The sequence below is a fragment of the Passer montanus genome, unplaced genomic scaffold (assembly GCF_014805655.1).
Source record: "Passer montanus isolate IOZ18808 unplaced genomic scaffold, ASM1480565v1 scaffold8, whole genome shotgun sequence".
In the NCBI taxonomy this organism is placed as follows: Eukaryota; Metazoa; Chordata; class Aves; order Passeriformes; family Passeridae; genus Passer; species Passer montanus.
Window position 1 is genome coordinate 2,707,573 of NW_024373256.1, and position 20,690 is coordinate 2,728,262.

A 20,690-nucleotide genomic window follows, 5' to 3' on the forward strand; every position below is an offset into this window, starting at 1 on the left:
GGTGAGTCAGCCTTCCAAAAAGAAGCGCCAGCGCCAGGTAAACAAGGTGCAGAGCAGGAGGTGTTAGTCACCAGCCCCAGCCTTGGAGGCACCGGCAAAACCCTCCAGGAAAGGATCCGGCAGCTCCAAATCCCCCTTGAGAGAGGAGAGCAGCCCCTGCTCCTGTCACAGTGAGATCCCACCACCAGCACCATCCCTGCCCTGGGATGTCACCGCTCTGGGGACACTCTGGGGACATTCTGGGGACGCGGGCCGGGTGGCTGTGCCACACCTGTCACAGTGAGATCCCACCACCAGCACCATCCCTGCCCTGGGATGTCACCGCTCTGGGGACGCTCTGGGACACTCTGGGATGCGGGCCAGGTGGCTGTGCCACGCTTTGCCAGCTCTGATGCCACACATTTCTCATTTTTCCACAGGGCTGGGCAGGAGCAGGACAGCTGGGTGCTCCTCCCCGGTGGCCACGGCTCCCCACAGGACCTTGGGCAAGTCACTGGATGGCTCCGTGCCGCCGTCATTACCGTGGAGCCAGACAGACAGACAGACAGACGGATGGATGGATGGATGCCCGGGGGAGAGGGCAGGAGTCACGGCTCGGAGCTGGCGGCAAGTCACTGGATGGCTCCGTGCCGCCGTCATTACCGTGGAGCCAGCCAGCCAGACAGACAGACGGATGGATGGATGCCTGGGGGAGAGGGCAGGAGTCACAGCTCGGAGCTGGCAAGCCCTGGGACCCACAATGGGATCCACTCCTGCCCTGCCCCACCTGCAGTGCTGGTGTGGGATGCTGGATGCAGCCCTGGCTGTGCAGGGACCCAGAGCCTTCCCCAGCCCTGCCTGGGGAACATCTGGCAGGGGAAGCACTGACCCAAAGGAGGCCTGGGTGCCCCTCATGCCACCGTGTGTCCTATAGGGGTGAGACCCCATACAGGGGTAAAAATCCATATGGGGTGAGAAACACCATCCTGGATGGAGAGAAAGGCCCTGGGCTGCCCTGTGCCAGCTGACACAATCAGAGAGAGGTTTAAGTTGCAGGAGACCTTAAGGACCCTCTGGTTCCACCCCCTTCCACTAGACCAGGTTGCTCCAAGCCCCATTCAATCCCATTTTTCCCACTGGAAAAACTAAAAGACCCACTGGAGGAAATCCACAGCACTCAGCTGCAGCTGATGCAGTCCAGAGGGGAGGATGCAGCTTCCATGGGGCTGGAAAAGCCCATGAGGATGGTCCAGAGCAACCTGGTTTGAGGTTTGAGCTTGTCCCAGAAGCCACAATAAATCCTGTCCCACCAAGCAGAACTTTCCTCTTGTCCAGAGATGCCAAATGTCTGCGAGTTCATACCTTTCTCCTAAAATTGATTAATTACACTCACAGCTGGGTTATCAGTGCCTACTGCTGCCATCAGACCTTGCTGTACTTTAGCAGTTAAATCCATATCTTTTTCTCTCACCTGGTTTTCCTCACCTTTTGGCTGCTGGGCAGGGCAGAGGAGATCCCCCTGTGAGGCTGCCTGACCTGCCAAACCCCTCTCACCTTATTATCCCTGCTAGAAACACCACCCTGTGCAAAACCCAGTGCTCTCAGCCTCCTCTGTCACTCGCCCCCTTGGCCACTGCCCCGGAGCCGTCGGATGTCTGCTCTGCTGACTCCATAGAATGCAAGTTCCACAAATGAAAATGTCACATGGCCCTAAATTAAATACTTTGGAGAAACCCATTATAATGCAGCAGCACAATTAGCTTTATCAGCCAGCCCAGAGTCATGCCAAAAACCAAAGCCGACTCACTTGACAGGAGCTGCCATCCATGAAACCAAGCTAACGACCTTAATTATATTTTTAGCTTCTAATTTTTGGCTGACACTGTCCTCAATTACCCAGCCCATAATTTGTGCAGGGACGGCGATCAGCCTCACCTGGCCTGTAATTCCCAGGATCAGCCCTTTTATCCCTTTTAAATATTAAATTGACTCCCACTGGCCACCCTCCAGTCCTCTGGAATTTCCCCAGGGTTTTCATGTTAAAAATTAACAGCAGAGTTCCTGGGCAGGCTGCAAACCCCTTCGCATGAGGGTGCTGCCAGGAAAACACCTCTCCAGAGAGAATTCAGCAGTGAGGACAAGGAGTTGTTCCCACCAGGTCAAAACTCCACGTAATCAGATCAGCTGTTCTGGCCAAAGATTGTCCTTTGACTCATCTCCCTTATCCACCACCCACGCTTTACACCTCAGCACACAGCCCTGGCACTGCACCCTCCTCTCCCTGCTCCTTCCCTACGCATTTCTAGGGCTTTTTCCTCATTTCTGTGCCAGACCTCGGCCAAGCCAGGTCTTTTCCCACCTGCCCATCCCTGGTCTCCAGCTGGCTGCTGGTTTTGGGGAGCCAGCCCCGAGCACAGCCTGGATTTGGGTAAAACCCTTCCCTTTTCCTGATCTGCGCTGGTTTTGGCAAGGAGGCCGTGGCAGCCCCAGCCTGCTGATGCACAGGGGCAGCTCTGGAGCCTGGGGCACCCCGGGCTCTGCTGGCACGGCCTCTGTGAGGGTCAGACCCTGGCACAGGGGCTGCCACCGCGCCCAGACCCTGGTGGGCACTGAGCATCCCTGGGGTGGCACCCAGTGCAGCCCCTGGGGTGGTGCCAGGACGAGGAGCAAAGGAGGAATGGAGCAGTGTGGGCTGTGAGGGGGGTCCTGAGCCCCCCGGCTCTGGGGGTGCCACAAATGGAGGTGCCAGGGAGGGGCAGGAGCCAGCCCGGGGGCTGCATCCCACACGGACGTGTCCAAGGCTGGATGGGGCCTGAGCAGCCTGGGATGGTGTCCCTGTCCCTGTCCCTGTCAGGGGGTGGAAGTGGACGAGCTTTAAGGTCCTTTCAAACCCAGCCGTTCCATGAATTGTGATTCCCTTCGGCCGGGCTGGAGCGGCCGCGTTGGAGGATTCCGGGATGAGGGAACAGCCGGGCTGGGCTGGGCAAGGGTGCCATCTCCTGGGGACAGAGCCACGGAGCGGATCCGGGGACACGGTGACAGAATGGATCCTGGGGGCAGAGCCACAGAAATAGATCCTGGGAACTGAGCAGATCCTGGGGACAGAACAGATCCTGGGGACACAGTGACAGAACAGATCCTGGGAATAGAGCCACTGAACTGATCCTGGGGACAGAGCAACAGAACCGATCCTGGGGACAGATGCAAAGATCAGATCCTGGGGACGGAAAGATCCTGGGGACAGAGCCACAGAACAGATCCTGGGGACAGATCAGATCCTGGGGACACAGTGACAGAATGGATCCTGCAGACAGAGCCACAGAAACAGATTGTGGGGACAGAGCCACAGAACGATCCTGGGGACAGAGCGGATCCTGGGGACAGGCCAAATCCTGGGGACAGAGCCACAGATCAGATCCTGGGGCAGATCAGATCCTGGGGACAAACCCACAGAACCACTGAACCGATCCTGGGGACACAGTGACAGATCAGATCCTGGGAACAGAGCCACTGAACAGATCCTGGGGACAGAATAGGAGCCACTGAACTGATCCTGGGGACAGAGCCCCAGATCACATCCTGGGGACAGCCGTGCCCAGGAGCTCCGGACAGCAGCGGGGACAAGGAGCCACACCCGGGGCTCCGGGGGACATCCCGGGCACCCGGGGATCCCGGGACATCCCGGGCACACGGGGATGGCCCCTCGCGGGTGGCAGTGCCACGGCTCTCAAGCCCCGGTGTCCCCAGGGCCGGGTGGCGGTCGCGCAGTGGCTCTGGGGTGTGCCGTGAGGTGGCGGTGGCAGGACAGGGACGTGCCCGGGGACAGGCACAGCCTGGCCCTGCAGGGAATTGGGGTGACAGAAATGAGCCCCCGGGGCCGTCTGCCCCAGCCCGGCCCCACACTTGGCAGTTTCGGCCGAAAAAAGCTCCTCTGCCCCTCCTTCCCCCACAGCCCCTTCTTTCGGGTCCCAAAGGGAGCAGGTGTGTGACAAACCCTGGCCTGGCCAGCGCTCGGGACTGCTAAAAGCAGATGGGCTGAGGGGGGGAAATCATCCCAGCAAGGCAAAGCACCCCTAAAACTTCAGAGCCAACCATCACCCACCCTGTGTGCCTGTGACCCGCAGCTCTCCTTGCAGCACTGCCCTGGGGCAGGAGCCCAGGAAAAGGGATTGTGTTGCCAGGAAAAAACTGGGCTCTGCCACCCCAAAGAGAGTGTGGCACCTCCAGAGCCAGGTGCAGATGGGCACTGCAGGATGCAAAACCATGTGGGGGATGCAGAGGGATGCAGAGGGATGCACGGCACTGGGAGGATGCACAGGGAGCTGCTGGTTGGTGCCCTGGTGACCCAGTGCACTCAGCAAAGGCAGGGTTTAACCCAGAAATCCAGAGCAGGGGGCTGGTGGGGGCTGCCCAAACCACAGGGACAACCCCAGGCGTGGCAGGGTGGCAGCCACTGCCTTGGCTGGGACAGGAGCTCATGGGGCAGCGTGTCTGGGGTGCTGGAGAGCCCCAGAGCAGCCTCGGGGGCTGCAGGAGGGGGTGATGCTGTCTGGGGCACAGAGCCCAGGAAATGGGGCTCCAGGGCACACAGCCCCAGAACTCTCCAGCTGAGAGCACACTGCCCGATCCCTGCTCAGCGAGGAGGGACAAACCACCCCCAAGTGCTTCTCACTTCCCTCTCGAGGGCTCACCGGGGTGGAAACTGCAAGTCTCTGCTGCTATTTACAGAGGTGAGTTTCCCCTGCAAAACCCCGAGAGCAGCGGGCTGGGGCCGCCTCTCCAGGGCCATGTCCCTGCTCTGCCACACTCAGCCAGCTCAGGCAGGGCCAAAATCGTGATTTCCCTCCCAGGGGGAGGCTCAGCACAGCAGTGATCTCATGTATTTGTGGCAGATACGGGGCATGTGGCAGGTGGCAGTGTCCCTATGGCCCTGGTGCCTCCTCTGCTGGTCCTGCTCCAAGCCCTGGGGTGCACTGATGGTGCCAGCGCTGCTCCCCAGCCTCCCTCAGGATCTGGGACCTCGCGGGCCACATCCAAACACGAGGTTTGGGCTGGGCTCCCCTGCTCTGGGCTCAGCAGGATCAGCCTCCAGTGTCCCTGCAATGGACACGGCAGCAAAACACCCTCTGGCCTCTCCAGCTGCCCCTGGCAAGCACAAAACAGGAGCTTTGAGCCACAGGAACCCCTGATGCTGCTCCACGAGTGCTTTCAGTAACAGGTATTGCTGCTTCCTTCCTCCTTCAGCTGCTTCTGCAGAAAGGTCCCTGTGGACAGAGCTGAGTCACTGCTCTGCCACGCTGCCAGCACGCCGTGCCTCCCCTGGCACCTCTGCCAAGCCATGCCCAGCACCCCTGCAGGAGCAGGGACAAACCCCTGGAGGCTGCCAGCCCTGCAGAGGTGGCTCTTTGCCCCTGTGAAAACAAGCTGTGCTATTAATGTGCTAATAATGAGTTATTAATGTGCTAATAATGAGTTATTAATGTGCTATCAATGAGCTGTTAGTGTGCTATTAATGAGTTATTAGTGTGCTATTGAGTTACTAATGTGCTATTAATGAGTTATTAATGAGTTGTTCATGCCCTGTGCCCCCAGCCCCGCCAGGACCCAGCTGCCCATGCAGGACCCAGCACAGCCCAGACATGGAGGCACCTGAGAAAATCAGTGTTTGAGGCTCCAGAGACGTTCTGTGAGGTGAGACAGGGGACAGGGGACAGGGCAGTGGCTGCTGCTGGCTGTGCCCAGGACATGGAGGGGATGGATGCTCCCAGCTTGGTCCTGCCTCCCGTGCAGAGTGGAACACCTCTCCCTAAGGAAACACCCCCCTGGCACAGCTGCAGAGGTGGAAGCACCACCCTGGAGGGATCTGCAGGAGCTTCAGCGGCACCTGGGGACGTGGCAGAGCTGGGCTGGCTGAGCTGAGGGGGCTTTTCCAGCCTTTGTGACTCTGGCACTCTGCTGCAGTCCCCACTGGGAGCTCCACCAGGGCCCTCTGAACTGTGGCCACCTGGCCCAGGACACCTGTCCCTGGTGACACATCGCCCGCAGTGTCCCCACGCTGTCCCCAGCAGCCCGGGGACCCCGGGAGCCAATGCAGGGCCCTGAGGTGCAGCCAATTTGCATGGAAGGGACGAGGGGAAGCCCCAGGAAACGCAGAGCCAGGCATTAACCAAATCTCTCTAATAATAACCTGGGCCACGCGGGGCTCAGCACTGCAGCTCCCGGGGCCATGGCTGCAGCCCGGGGGGAGTAGCCACTGCTGGAGAGCCAGACGTGAGTGACCCCTGGAGGGGCTCTGGGGGCCGGGGTGGGGCTGGGGATGCTCCAGGGCCAGCAGGGAGGGCAGGCTCTGCTCAGAGTCAGGGCTGAGGGGCTGGACAGGGAGGCACAGAATGGTCTGGGCTGGCAGGGAGCTGAATTCTCATCCAGTGCCACCCCACTGCCATGGCAGGGACACCTTCCTTGGGCACTTCCAGGGATCCAGGGGCAGCCACAGCTGCTCTGGGAATCCGTGCCAGGGCCTCATCCCCTCAGGGGAAATAATTATTTCCTAATAACTGATCTAAATCTACCCTCCTTCAGCTTAAAGCCACCCCCCCTTGTCCTGTAGTTGTTAAAGCTTGGCATGAGGGGTCTGTGGGGGAATCCAGTGGGAAAACTCACCTGGCTCTGCTGGGAAATCCATGGCTGAGCAGTCTGTGCTGGGAGCACAAGCACCTTGGGACTCCCCAGGGAGGGGAAGGTCTGTCCTAGATGAGAGCAAACACCTCCTTGGACGTGTCCTCACAGCACCTGGGAGCTGCAGCCCCTCAGCTTCAACACAGCCCCGGATCTGCTTCCCATCCATTATCCCATGGGAAACCCCACCTAGGCCAGGGATGGCTCAGCTCCCTGCCATCCCCAGGACTGGCAGGGGTCCCCAAAGAGCTCCCTGCCATGCCCAGGGCTGCAGGAACCCCCAGAGAGCTCCCTGCCATCCCTGGGGGCTGGCAGGAACCCAAAAGAAGCTCCCTGCCATCCCCAGGGCTGCAGAACCCCAAAGAGCTCCCTGCCATGCCCAGGGCTGGCAGGAACCCCCAAAGAGCTCCCTGCCATCCCTGGGGGCTGGCAGGAACCCAAAAAAAGCTCCCTGCCATCCCTGGGGCCTTCTCTGGGTGCAAATTCCAGTTTCTTCCCAGAGCACCCGAGGACAGCAGTGGCCTGAGCCTCGCCCTGCCCCGGGGGTGTCTCCAGTCAGCTCGACAGAAAGTCATTATTTAATTTTATAGCAACGTTAATTGAAGAAATGGGAGCGCCAGGCAGCATCCCAGTGCAGGGAGGATTTTTCCTGGGAATTTGGGGTTTCTCCTGTGCTGCCCCAGGCAGGACCCAGCCCCTCTGCAGGGAAGGGTGGGACAGACGTGCCAAGTGCCCCATCTCTGAGTCCTGGGGAGAGAGGAGAAGCCCTGGCAGAGCTCAGGGCATTTTCTGTATAAAAACCAAAGGTTTGGCTCTGCCAAAGCAGCAGCTCAGCCTTTGAGCACTCAGAGCTGCCTCTGCAGCTCGGGGAGGTTCAGAGGAGAAACCCTGGCAGAGCTCAGGGCATTTTCTGTATAAAAACCAAAGGTTTGGCTGTGCCAAAGCAGCAGCTCAGCCTTTGAGCTGCCTCTGCAGCTCGGGGAGGTTTTGAGCCTTTGTGGCCATCAGCAGCAGCATCTCCCACCCTGCAGGAAGCAGCTGCAGCTCCAGGGAGGGAGGGACGAGGCTCCAGGAGGCTCCTGAGCCCTGCAGGGCAGCAGAGGGCTCAGTGCCACCAGGGCCACCCCTCTGCTGGGACAGAGCTCCCTGCAGCTGCTCCTCTCAGAGCCCGCCAGGGGCACAGCACAGGGGCTGCTCTCAGCCAGGTAATTCCCCAAAATGTGAGGTTTTGATGGGTTTTGTGCTGCTGAGAGCTGCTCCCCTGCCTCTGGCATGTGCACAGGGGCACTGGGAGCACTGGGGCAGCAGAGGATGGGACAAGAGCACGTCCACCTCCAGCTGGCACTGGTTAAACTGGTGCCTAGAGTCTCCTGGGGAGATTTCCCTCCTTCTTCTGCTCTGACACATCAGCCGGGTTTCACTATGAGACCAGAACACCCAAGAGAAGGGGCAGGAATGACACACAGGGGGTGTTTCTGGTGCTTTCAGAAAAGTCTGTAAGGACAGGAGTGGTCCCCAGTGCTTGTGCTCCCTCTGGCTGGGACACAGCTCAGGGCCACCTCCAGGCCAGGGTGGGCTCTCTGTGTGTGCCCTGGGACTGGCACAGGACACACACACGATTATATTTCTTTTTCTTGGGCCAGGTCTCATAAGCCCTCAAAAGAAATATAATACACTTAAGGATAGCTCAGCTATCACTTTGGGGGTATAAAATAAGTAGGATGACTTCTGTTGCAGTGTTAGAAACAAAAACACAGCCTGAAAAGCAGATTTGGCTGGGTGCTGCTGCTCAAGCCTGGGACCAGAGAGGGCTGAGGCACAGGCAGGATCCCCTCCAGGGCTGCCAGCCCTAGGGAGGGACAAGGAGAGCAGCCCCGTGGTGGCCACCCCACAGCCACGTGTGTCTCTGTCCTGCAGCCATGGATGGGCCAGCAGTGGGGCAGGATGCCATGAAGAGCTGCACTGACCACGAGTACTGGGACAGCCTGGTCTCCCAGTGCATCCCCTGCAGCCTGGCCTGCAGGCAGCCCCCGGCCAGGAAGTGTGATGCTGTGTGTGGTGAGTGCTGGGGGCCTGCAGGGGAGGGTCGGGATGGGGCCAGGCTGGGAGGGAGGGTCAGAGCCTGGGAGGGACCCCAGGGCAGGATCAGGGCATGGGATGGACCCCAGGGCAGGGTCAGGGCATGGGATGAGCCCCAGGGCAGGGTCAGGGCATGGGATGGACCCCAGGGCAGGATCAGGGCATGGGATGGACCCCAGGGCAGGATCAGGGCCTGGGATGGACCCCAGGGCAGGGGTCAGAGCCTGGGATGGATCCCGGGCAGGGTCAGAGCCTGGGATGGACCCCAGGGCAGGGTCAGAGCCTGGGATGGATCCCGGGCAGGGTCAGGGCCGGGATGAGCCCCAGGGCAGGGTCAGAGCCTGGGATGGACCCCAGGGCAGGATCAGAGCCTGGGATGGACCCCAGGGCAGGGTCAGAGCCAGCCCATCTTGGCAGAACTTCAAGCCAAACCCACAGGGGGATGTGGCAGCTCCCCAGGGATGGGCTGGGGCTGGCAACAGCTCAGGACAGGACCAGAGGGCTCTGCACTGCTCCCTTCTGGGGTCACCAGGCTGCCCCAACACTCCTGTTCCCTACGGGGCCACCCCACCCTCCAAAGGCAGGGATGTGGATCCTGATAAACCCCCTGGGACAGGCCCGAGGTGTCCTGAAAACAGCTGGGGAGGAGCACAAGGGACAAATGAACTCTGCTGCCCTGTCCTGTGCCTTCCTGAGTCACAGGCTGGGGTGGCTCCACCCGTCCCAGGGCTCACTCAGCAGCCACAAGTGAACATCTCCTCCTGGAGGACAGAGATGCCATTCCTGGCATCCTGAGGCAGGTTTTGGGGTGCCCCAAAAAGCCGTGCAAGCCCCAGGGCAGCAGCAGCAGCTCTGAGAGCTCCCAGGTGAGCCCAGCTGCCCCTGGCTGGCTGAGCCCACCCCCTGCCAGCCCTGCAGCCCAAGACCACCCCAAATCCCGGGTCTGTCCCCCTGCCAGCCCCGCAGAGCCTGGGGGTGCCGCAGGTGCCCCCCTGAGCCTGCCAGAGCAGGACCCGGGCTCGTCCTGCTGGGCAGGGGCTGGGGGGCTGTGCTGAGGACAGCCTGCTCAGCTCCCTCCCTCCCCCAGAGTCCATGGACTGCAACAAGAGGCCCGGATTTTACTACGATGACCTGGTGAAGAGCTGCATCCAGTGCAGCGCGGTGTGCGGGCAGCACCCCCGGGAATGCGCCCTGGCCTGCCAGCGTGAGTGGGGCAGGGCAGCAGCACCCCCGTGCCCCTGGAACTGCCCCCTCGGCGGCTGCTGCTGCCCAGGGCTGGGGAAAGCAGCCAGGGCATCCCCTCCCCATCCTCTCCATCCTGCAGGGGCTTTTCCCTGTCGTGTGCTGCTGTCTCACAGCGTGGGCAGCTCCCGCAGGCAGGGTGGAGCTGGTGGAGTGGATCCCACCCGGCTGAGCTGCCCCAGACCTCGGGGAGGGGGCACAGGCAGATCCCCAGGACCTCCAGGTCCTTCATGGGGTTGAGACGATCCCTGGAGATGTGGGAGGGTGTGAGTGGGGCGTGGGAAGGGATCTCCTGTGCCTTACCAGGGGGCAGAGGGAATAGAGCTGCTCCCAAACTCCTCCCCAGCGGAGGGCACAGGCCCTGCCAGCTCCTTCCCACCCAAAAATCCACCCCAGAGGCATGGGATGGGCCCCATCCCTCCTGCCCCATCTCTCCTGCCACTGCCAGCTCCTTCCCTCCCAAAAATCCACCCCAGAGGAGTCTGAACTGCCCCATCCCTCCTGCCCCATCTCTCCTGCCACTGCCAGCTCCTTCCCTCCCAAAAATCCAACCCAGGGGTGTCTGAGCTGGCCCAACCCTCCTGCCACTGCCAGCTCCTTCCTTCCCAAAATGCCATCCCAGGGGTGTCTGAGCTGCCCCATCCCTCCTGCCCCATCCCTCCTGCCACTGCCAGCTCCTTCCCTCCCAAAATGCCACCCCAGGGGTGTCTGAGCTGCCCCATCCCTCCTGCCCCATCCCTCCTGCCACTGCCAGCTCCTTCCCTCCCAAAATGCCACCCCAGGGGTGTCTGAGCTGCCCCATCCCTCCTGCCCCATCCCTCCTGCCCCATCCCTCCTGCCCCATCCTTCCTGCCCCATCCCTCCTGCCCCATCCAGCTGTTCCCCTCCCAAAGCCACCCCAGATGTGTCAGAGCTGCCGTCCTGTGCCGCAGCCACGGCGGGCCCGGCGGCGCTGGAGCAGAAGGCGTGCGCGGAGCAGGAGCCGTGGCTGGCGCTGTACCTGCTGCTGGGGCTCTGCCTCTGCAGCCTCGTCTGCTCGCTGCTCCTGGGCTGGACCCACCTGCGCAGGAGGGGAGAGGCCAGCGCGGCCAGCTGCCACTGCAGGGAGGACCCTGCCAAAGGTGGGCGCTGGGGACAGCCTGGGGCTGCCGCAAAAAAGCAGAGATGTTTCCTAAAAGGGGGGGGAGAAAATGCAAAGACAATGAGAGTGAGGCTGGAAGAGGAGCAGGGCTGGACCCCTGTGCCTGATGCTCCACCACAACCCCTCAGTCACTCCCTCCCCAGGCACAGCTTCCCCCTGGAGCTGCTCCAAGGGCAGCCCCTCTCCAGGCTCCATCCAGAGGCTGAGGGGACAAAAGCCAACCCTCTTCCACAATGAGCACCTGTCCCACAAAAACCCAGTTTTAGTTCTGCAGCCAGAGGGGCTCCACAAGTCCTTGCGCTAGGGAGAGAAGGAGAAAGGATAATGTGGAACAATTCGACATGGAAAAAGTGGTTTTGCTCTTCCTTTTCTTCTCTCCTGCCTTTCCAAAGAAAAATTGCCTACTTACCTATTTCTGCACACACATCACACACAGCCATGTTTACATGCATCCACCTCAAAGCCATCAATGTAAAAAATCACAGAGGAAGACCCCATGAGCCAGTGTGACCCCTGGAGTCACTCCAAGGGCTGTCCCTCAAGCCATTCCTGTCTGCCTTGCTGAGGGACACAGGGATCAAAGGGTCATCTTTAACATAAGCCACCAGGTCTGGAGATTTTCTGGGTGTTCTGGGTGATGCAGTGAATCCATGCTGGGAGCTGGGTGTCCTCTCCAGGTGCAGGGCCAGCTTTTCAGGGGTTCTAGGGCAGCACTTGGGACATCCCCAGGTGACAGCTGCTCTGGGCCCCTCAGCTGATCAGTTCATTTGCAGATGGGCTGGTGGAAGCCGGCAGCGTTGCTGATGGATTCACCAGCATCAGAATCCCAGAGCCAGTGGAAACCTGTGGCTTCTGCTTCCCGGGACATGGCTCTGCTGTACAAGAGACCAAATCCTGCCCCAGCAGCTCCTGCCACCCTGGGGAAAGGGCTGCTCCCTCCTTCTCTGGGATCTGCAGCACGGGAAGCGCCGGGGCCCTTCCCAGCCCTGAGGATGGCCACTTCAAAATCATCTGTTCTCCTGCCCAGGAGAAGGCACCCGTGGTGTGACCACAGAGGGTGCTCCAGCACGGGATCACAGCGGGGGGATGCTCTCCCTGCCCCCAGACCAAAGCTGCTTCACCCTCTGCTGCCAGTGACTGGAACAGCCTCACCCCAGCCCGGGCTGCGGGACACAGACAGGGCTGGAGGTGGCACAGAGCTGTCTGCTCCCACTCAGGACACCAAATTCCCATTATTCTTGTGAATTCCCACTCAAAGAAGTCACTTCCCATGTAGCAGCTTCAGACTTCATCCTCGAGCTTGGCCTGGTGCATCCCAGCCATTGGGGACATCTCATGGGGGCTCTCCACCCTGTCCACCCCCAGCACCCCTGCAAAGGGTCCCTGCTCCCCATGGACAGCTCACCTCTCCTGCCTGCAGATTCCTTCATGAACCAGAACAATTTTCAGCACAGCTGCAAACGTCTCAAACGTGGAACTGGACCCAAGGATTTCCTGGTGGCATTGATCAGTGTGGGAAGCTCCACTGCCACTTTCCAGCACTGCCGTGGGTGATGCTGAGGCTTTGCCTCAGGACCAGGACACGATGCTGCACGTGAGGAGCTGGGACAGGCACCAAAACCCTCAGTGGAACTGGGTTTAAGTATGAACACTCATCCAAGGCTGGGATCTTTCTACAAAACTGGATTTATGTATGTCTGACCTGGGTTATTCTGAAGAGCTGGTAAAAGTGAGGAATCAGCTGGAGATAAAGCTGCTTTGAGAGAATATTTTTATCTCACCTGGCTTTGAAAGCTATCACTGGAAAATAGCAGTTTCAATGTGTAATTTTAAGTTCTCATTTCCACTAAAGGAGACTGTAGGATTTTTTTTTTTTTTTTAAGGAATCACTCCTGGTAGGAGCTCATCCAATTTCCACTAAAGGAGACTGTAGTTTTTTTTTTTTTTTTTTTTCCCAAGGAATCACTCCTGGTAGGAGCCCATTCCCTCCACTGTCTTAAACTAGAACTTTAAACTTGAAAGAATAAATGTAATTCAATATATGCACAACTTGGTGCTGAGAAGGCAGACAGCTGGAGAGAACACAAGCAGAGTTATAACAGATTCTACCCCTTCTATATTACACATTCCTTTAAATGTAAATTCTTACATTAAAAAGGGAGGTCGAGCCTCTCATTCTGGTCACCTCCCACAGTCCATGGACCTCCCAACCTCCAGACCTTCCCCATGTCCCAGCACACCTGGAGACCCTCTTGGCCTCCCCTCTCACATCAGCACCTTCCCCTCCACCTGCAGCATCTTCCAGAGCCTCAGCTCCCTCCTGGGGACTCTGCTCTCCCTTCTGTGGTTTCCTGCCCCACAGCCTCAGCTCCCACAGCCCCAAATCCTGTGCCAGGAATAGCAGTCCAGTTCCTCTAGAACTCCAAAAGTCTTTCAGCCCCGAAGTCACCTTGGCCTCCTGCTCAGCCTCAGCTCTCCCTCATTCTGCACCCTGGCATGGATTCATCTCTCCCTCAGCTTCCCCAGGCTCTCAGTTCCTGTTCCAGCCCAGCCCTTTTCTTGCCTCCACCATCTCTGGCTCTCTGTTCATCTCCTGCCTCCCTCTCCACCCCTGCTCTGCTCCTGCTCTGTTCTCCTCGGGTTCCTGTCCATGCTCAGACCTCCAAAGCCTCCTGGCTTCTCCTCACCCCTGGCTCCTCTGCCTTCCTCAGGCACGTCCCCCACCCTCCCTGGGGCCCTGATCCCCCTCAGGGGGGGTCCCCCAGCACTGAGAGCCCCACATCTCCTCCTCCTCTGGGCTTCCCTTCCCAGGCTCTGCAGGGAGAATCCCAGGATGGTTTGGGTTGGAAGGAATCTTAAAGCTCATCTCATTCCACCCCTGCCACGGCAGGGACACCTTCCACTGTCCCGGGGTGCTCCAAGCCCCATCCAGCCTGGCCTTGGGCACTTCCAGGGATCCAGGGGCAGCCACAGCTGCTCTGGGCAGCCTGTGCCAGGGCCTCACCTCCATCACAGGGAAGAATTCCTTCCCAATCTCCCATCCATCCCTGCCCTCCGGCAATGAGAAGCCATTCCCTGTGTCCTGTCCCTCCATCCCTTGTCCCCAGTCCCTCTCCAGCTCTCCTGGAGCCCCTTCAGGCCCTGGAAGGGGCTCTGAGCTCTCCCTGGAGCCTTCTCCTCTCCAGGTGAGCACCCCCAGCTGTCCCAGCCCAGCTCCAAGGCTGCTCCAGCCCTTGCAGCAGCTCTCTGGACTCCACAATTCCACATCCTGCTTGTCAGGGGCTCCAGAGCTGGAATCACTGCTCCAGGTGAAGGCTTTGCACTTACCTTGGGGCAGCACCAGCACCTCCTCCCCTGGCACCAGGGCTGGGAATGCCCCCAGCCCTGTGCCCCCTCTGCCCAAGCACTTCCCAGCAAGGACAGGGAGGTCAGGAGAAGGAGAATCCCCAGCAGCAGTCAGTGCCTCACCAGGCTGCCCCTTTCCAGCAGGGAGCTCCTGGGGACACGTGGATCCAGTCCAGCTCTGGTGCCCTACAGACCTCCAGGTCACCTCCAGGAACCCCTGGCTGTGGGATTTATACAAAGGGATTCAGAGCCTCATTCAAAAACAGGACAGAATTAATGAGCACGTGCCACCAGTGTTGCAATTAGGGCATCCCCGGAGGATCAAGAGGCATCAATTATTCAAATGAGAAGGGTTTTAGGGCCATGCCTGTGCTAGTGAGAGCAGGAGCTCACCCTGTGTGGCACCAGGAGCCCCAGCTGGCTCAGAGGTCACTCACCTACACCCAAAGGCAGGGCTGGGACAGGGCTGCTCCTCCTGCCACCATGTGGGGTCAAAAATTGGGGAAAAACCTCACCAGAGGCCAAGTCCTGCCCAGACACACGAGGGGAGCATCCCTCACCCTGCCCTCCTGTGGGAATGCAACTGCAATTATCAGCACAGAAAAGGTGACAGAGAGCAACTTGAACAAATGAGCAGGGGAATAACAAACACCCTTAGCTGGAGAACCAAGAGGAATCAGTGGATTTGGCATTTTACAGCCACTGGCCAGCAGCTCTGAAGGATCACACCTGGAGACATCAGTTCCAATGTCAGAGAGACACTGTGGACAGGACACCAGCAATTCCAGATGGGACAAGTCCAAGCACATGGAATTAAAGGCAGGATCCTGAGCAGGATCCCCCCCAGGGTTTAACCAATTCACACATTTCTGCTTTTTCCATCAGGCACCAGCATCAGGCAAAGCTTTATCTCTACTCGAGAGGCTGAGGGACACGAAAACGAAGCTAAAAGCACTTTCTGGCTATTTGTGTGTCCCTTGCTGTGCTCGCTGCTGGCAGGTAACAGAGCACAGCCCATGGTGAGCCTGCGTGGCTGCACCAGTCTTTGTTTCCAGTCATTCCTGCAAATGCCTCCTCCCAGCAGAGCCAGCCGTGCCGATGGAAAATGAACCTCACAATAAACGAGTCCAGCCCGGAGTGCTGCCCGGGACGAGGAGCTGTCACTGCGGGCTGTCAGCGCTCCGGGAGGATCCGCTCACCCTCCCTGCGGCTGCTCCCTTCCTGCAGGCGATGTTTCGGGAGCTCCGCGGAGGAACCTCCCGGGAATAACCCCCTGCCTGAAGGGATGGAGGGGACACAGGGCTGTGTCTGAGAGAAAGCAGCGTGAGGGACAGCGCTGCTCCTACGCCAGCAGCTGCTCTTCCATTTTTATAGGAAAAGGGAAAATGCGGTCCCCTGCTCTCGGAACCGGCACGGATTTGTGGTGCTGGAAACAGAACCTGCTGTGCTCCGGGCAGGGACACGGGGGGTGGGCGGGAGAGGGGGGAAAAGAATAACAGACCTTTGAATACCCTAAGAATTCAGCTTTTGAAACCAGAAAGAGCCCTGAGATCTCCCCCCGAGAACCATCTGCACCGCACGGAGCAGAGCCCTCTCCAGCAGATGGGCGGGGAGCAGAAATTAAGGGTGATTTATACGGCTGCCTCGTCCCTAAACAATTCGTTCCCGAAGGCTTAACAAAGCCGGCTGCGGCGGCTCCGCCGGCTGAGCGTGTGCTGTGGAAAACAGAATTCATTACAAGGGCAGGCAAAAGGCTCAGAGCGCGGCGCCACAAAGCGAAGGCAGCGCCGGAGTCATCCTCATCCTCCTCCTCCTCCTCCTCCTCCTGCTCCTCCCCGGCTGCCGCGGGGTGGCAGTGCCGGTGCTGCCGGGAGCGGCGATGCAGCAGCGCTGGGGATGACGAGGGGCTGGCTCTGCCTTCCTCCCCTGCTCCTGCAGCCTGCTGCATTATTGAGCAGCAGCGCACGATGCTCGCTCGGGAAGGAGGGGCCCCTCTCTTGTCTCTCTCTCTCCCTCTCTCTCCTGCAGCTCAAACCGGGCACAAATGGGAATGAAATTGTTACCAAGCAGGGAACGCGGCAGCCCCGCACCACACCCAGCCTGCTGGGGCTGCCTCGAGATGTTCCTCTCCTCCTCCATCCCTGCCACAGATGTACAAAACCTCCTCGTATGTTCCACTCTGTGCGCAAGTCAAAAGAATTCCACCCGTTCAGCTCTCTTGTAAGATGGCCATTGAAAACCCAACGCACTCAGTTCCCTTATCTTGCTGTTTTTCTGTTTATCAGACTGTGTCAGACACCTGAACCTCACTCCTAGAGCACAGAAGGAAAGGCTTGGATCCCTCCCTGCCTTTCCACACTGCAAAGCTGAGGAATGCCTGGCTGGGGATTAATGCAGAGATTAGAGATCACAGAAGCTGAGGCTGTCCCTGGATCCCTGGAAGTGTCCCAGGCCAGGCTGGACGGGGCTTGGAGCCACCTGGGACAGTGGAAGGTGTCCCTGCCACGGCAGGAGCTGGAACGAGATGATCCTGCAAATCCAACCCAAACCATTCTGTGACTTTCGGTGTGACACCAATTTACACAGTGCCCCACTGGCACTTCACCCTCTCCACGCGGGAGAACAAAGCTGTTTCTGCTCTTCCAGCTCTGTTCTGAAGGCTTCTTTTCCCAGGCTGTGATTCCACCCCCAGCCCAAGCCCCTGAAGCCAGATCCAGCACGAGCAGCTCCTGCTGGAACCTCCCCCCAGCCACAGAGGGGGAGCAAAGGCCGCAGAGCTGCGAGCTGAGGACACCAACACACAGGCTGTGCACTGCAAGAGGAGGAGGGCACGTGAAGAGTTAATCCATGTGGGAGGATACAAGGAACCAATACCAGCCTAGCACATACCAGGGAAATGTGTTGTTTACTTAGAGCTCTGCAGAAGGGCTCAATAGCAGCAGATCCATCGCTCAAAGCTGCCCCGGCAGCGACCATTCCCAACAGATGGTACGTTTTTCACCACTGAGGTTCTCTCAAGTGTCAGATATATATAAATCCACCTTTGGAAAGCAGCAGGGGGGGAAAAAACCAAACTAAAACCAGCAACAACAAAATAAGCACTTTTGAGAAAGTCAGACTTATTCACAAGATTAGAAAAAAACCCAACAAAACAAAACCAAAAAGAACCAAGACAACTCTTACAGTATAAACACACCAATTCATTCATTTTTACTGATGGTTGCATTTATGAATTTCATTCTCGTGAAAAAAGGGAATAAAAGGAAAAAAATTAAGAAAATAGCTATTTATAGAAAACAAAACAAAAAAGGGCTCAAACAACAGAATCTGTGCTGATGCTTTTGGATGAGCAGTCCGATGGCATTGAACATTACCTGTGCAAGCAGGCATGCTTGAAAACCTGTCTGAGTACTGCAGCTTCAGTTCCACAATCCAGGATTTCTTTTATGGTTGTTGGAAAAAAAAGAGCCTAATAGTTTCATACTGTATTTATTTAATAACTAAAATTCACAAATAAAAAGATACTTGCAAAGTCCTTTAGTTGTCTCATCCCCTCCTCCTCCACTCTACTGCTTTCAGACCCATATGCATAAAAAAATGGGTTTGGATTTTTAATTTTAACTGTTATATGATTGGTCGTTGGAGCTGAAGCACCAAATGGAGAAGATGCTTTATGGAGATGAGGGTAGAATCCTTTGCCTTCCCACACACATTTTTGGAGGAACACAGGAGATGTACCAGTGCCCGGACTCCTCTGCTCCCATTTCTTTCCCCCACCCAGAGCATTCCTTTCATTTTATATTTCCTCTGTTAAGTGACTGACTGCAGCCTCTTTTCCCCCTTTCTGTCCTCGTGGGACTGCACACACGTTGCACATTGTTCATTTCTCACTCTCCAGGCTGTGAGTCAGTGTCAAGTAGGTCCTGTTACAGCTCAGTGCGAGTTGGTTTGTAATGGGTCTTTTCATTTCAGGTAGGTTTGTGTGTCGATTCAGAAGGCTTGTGTTGTTTCTTCCTTGTTTACATCTGCCAAGCTGCTGGATAAGGCTATTCATACTCCAGGAACTGTTTGTGATAGAACAGCAAATATCTGGAAGAGAGCAGAGGGACCGTGTCAGTTCTGTGCCAAAGCAGATGAGTTTCCATTGGTGCAGCCATAAGAATGAGGGCTGTTAATTCTGGTTTTCTTTTCAATTTGAGGTGATTCCAGGGACACTACCCAGGGATGAGAAGGAGGGAAGCCAGCTGACATAATTTTAGCAGCAACTCAGGGATCTGAACAGCTGTACATCAAAGAGGAAGCCCATGGATGCCCCGTCCCTGGAAGTGTTCAAGGCCAGGTTGGATGGGGCTTGGAGCAACCTGGGACAGTGAAAGGTGTCCCTGCCCATGGCAAGGGGTGGGAGTGAGATAAGATTTAAGGTCTTTTCTTAGCCAGGCCATTCTGTGATTCTATGAAAGAGTCAAACCTTGTAAAATCTACTCAGAACCTGAAAACTCTGGAAGATTGGATTCTGTGGGTGCTCAGACAGGCAGCAACCATTTAACACTAATGTGACACAAAGTAAAGGTGCTTTAAGGTACAGCTGTTGCTTTAGAGTCACACTAGCAGAGATCAGAGCAGGATTACTGCAAACTGCCTCCCATTTACTGGAACAGAAGCAAAATGAGGCAGCAGCCATGTGGGTGAACACTCATGTCCCAGTGAAATATCTGGTGTGTCAATCTGCACTCAAATCTGGTGTTTTAAAGGATGGAGTTCTTCCTGACCCTAATTGCTGTGTGTGTACTGGTACAGAAGGGAGCCCAGCCCCTCAGCAGCCACACAGAACAGGAGGACTGATCTCCACACAACCCTTACCCACCCAGGCACAGCCACTGGGGAGCCCTCAGAGCACTTCTGAGATGTTCCAATTGTTACAATTCCATCCAAGCCCTATGGATTCCCTCACAAGATGCAGAGCTACCGTGTCAGCCTTTATCTGAGCCAGGGAAATGCATCAAAGCTCAAGCCAGCCTTTATGGGCAGTAGTTGTGGTGTACAGCCTCTCCTCCTTGCCTCTGGCAGGTTCTTCCATGGGCATAACCCCACCTGAGCACCAGGCACGTGTTACTGAATTAAACAAACTCATTTCTCTGCTCACCTCAAAGCAGAAGTTCCCTGTCAAGTCATTTAACACTAAAATTTGGGTATTATAGATTTCTGGTTTTACTTCCTGATTGAAGTTTAAAAAAAGGAAAAACGGGAAAATCTATTTAAAAAAAATTACAACCTGAACATTGTGCCTGCAGCAATACTTGAAAATGTCATGAATAATTAAAACAAGAATGGTAAAGACTTATCTCTGCAGTACCAAGTCCATAGTTGAAAATGCAAAATGAAGACTTCAGATTTTAAGTTGCTTTTTTCTTGGAACATACACCAGTCCCCAGTGCTTTCCTCAAATGAAGAACACCACAGTGCTTCCCTTGAAAAATACTGCTGTGTCCTCCAAAAGCTTGTGTAATATAAATATCAGAAGCTATAATGTCAATCTGAGATTAATTTAAAGCCATGAGCTAAGAAACAGCTCATGTTCCCTACCTGCCTCCCATGGAGCCTTGCTATTCTGGGTCACAGCACTTCCTTAATGGCTTTTCTTCAACTATTTACACTCATCACAATCCAAAGGTTGTGCAGGCACAGGCTGGATTGTGTCATAGAGGTAAGCACTGCTCTGCACTTTGGTTCTCAGAATCCCTTCCATTAGCAGGAGTTTGGACAGGAGCAGCAGTTCCAGACTGTGCAGGCACCTGATGTCCCTTGTCCTTCCCCTCCCTTTCCTTCAGCAAATCCAGGGTTATAAAGCAGTCATGGATAAATGTAACTGTGCAGTCTTGAAGCACTGAGCATTACAGGGGATAGTCAAGAGAGAAATGATCCTTCTCTATAATTAAAAGGGTCTTTTTAAAGTAAGGAAAACCCAACAAAGGTCCAAGTTTGCCTTCCTTTGCCCTTCCCAGGGGACCACTTACCCTTCACTGTCTAGCACATCCTTAATGCTTGCCTTGGTGATAATGGCATCATCACACTTGAACCACTGGTCCTTGTGCTGCCTGATGAAGCTGGTATAGTGCCCACTCTCCAAGGTTCCCTGGTGATTAACTACTGCAAACAAGGAATACCTGGGACAGGAAACACACCATGAATATGTGCATCAAAAGGGGGAAAACAACAGACATTTCAGACA

At 56.7% G+C, this 20,690-nt stretch overlaps 2 protein-coding genes across 3 annotated transcripts in view; one reads left to right on the top strand and one right to left on the bottom strand.

Moving 5' to 3' along the window:
* The first annotated feature begins 6,189 nt into the window (after positions 1-6,189).
* Positions 6,190-12,949, top strand: TNFRSF13B (TNF receptor superfamily member 13B). Its single transcript, XM_039732390.1, has 5 exons — positions 6,190-6,249; positions 8,572-8,712; positions 9,821-9,937; positions 10,908-11,096; positions 11,890-12,949. The coding sequence occupies exons 2-5, from the start codon at positions 8,574-8,576 to the stop codon at positions 12,162-12,164; spliced, it is 720 nt and encodes a 239-aa protein (XP_039588324.1). The 5' UTR covers positions 6,190-6,249; positions 8,572-8,573; the 3' UTR covers positions 12,165-12,949.
* A 4,694-nt stretch (positions 12,950-17,643) lies between these two features.
* Positions 17,644-20,690, bottom strand: part of USP22 (ubiquitin specific peptidase 22) — an 89,985-nt gene continuing 86,938 nt past the window's right edge. For both annotated transcript variants that reach the window (XM_039732002.1, XM_039732001.1), the window contains 2 exons: positions 20,476-20,625; positions 17,644-18,550 (listed from right to left, as the gene is read on the bottom strand). In XM_039732002.1, coding sequence (XP_039587936.1) covers positions 18,508-18,550; positions 20,476-20,625 — 193 coding nt within the window. In that variant the 3' untranslated portion in view covers positions 17,644-18,507. The remainder of the gene's footprint in view (positions 18,551-20,475; positions 20,626-20,690) is intronic.

Coding starts and splice junctions, on each gene's coding strand:
- TNFRSF13B (XM_039732390.1), top strand. CDS start 8,574: ATGGATGGGCCAGCAGTGGGGCAGGATGCCATGAAGAGCTGCACTGAC. Junction 9,938..10,907: donor ATGCGCCCTGGCCTGCCAGC/GTGAGTGGGGCA, acceptor CCTGTGCCGCAG/CCACGGCGGGCCCGGCGGCG. Junction 11,097..11,889: donor CAGGGAGGACCCTGCCAAAG/GTGGGCGCTGGG, acceptor GTTCATTTGCAG/ATGGGCTGGTGGAAGCCGGC.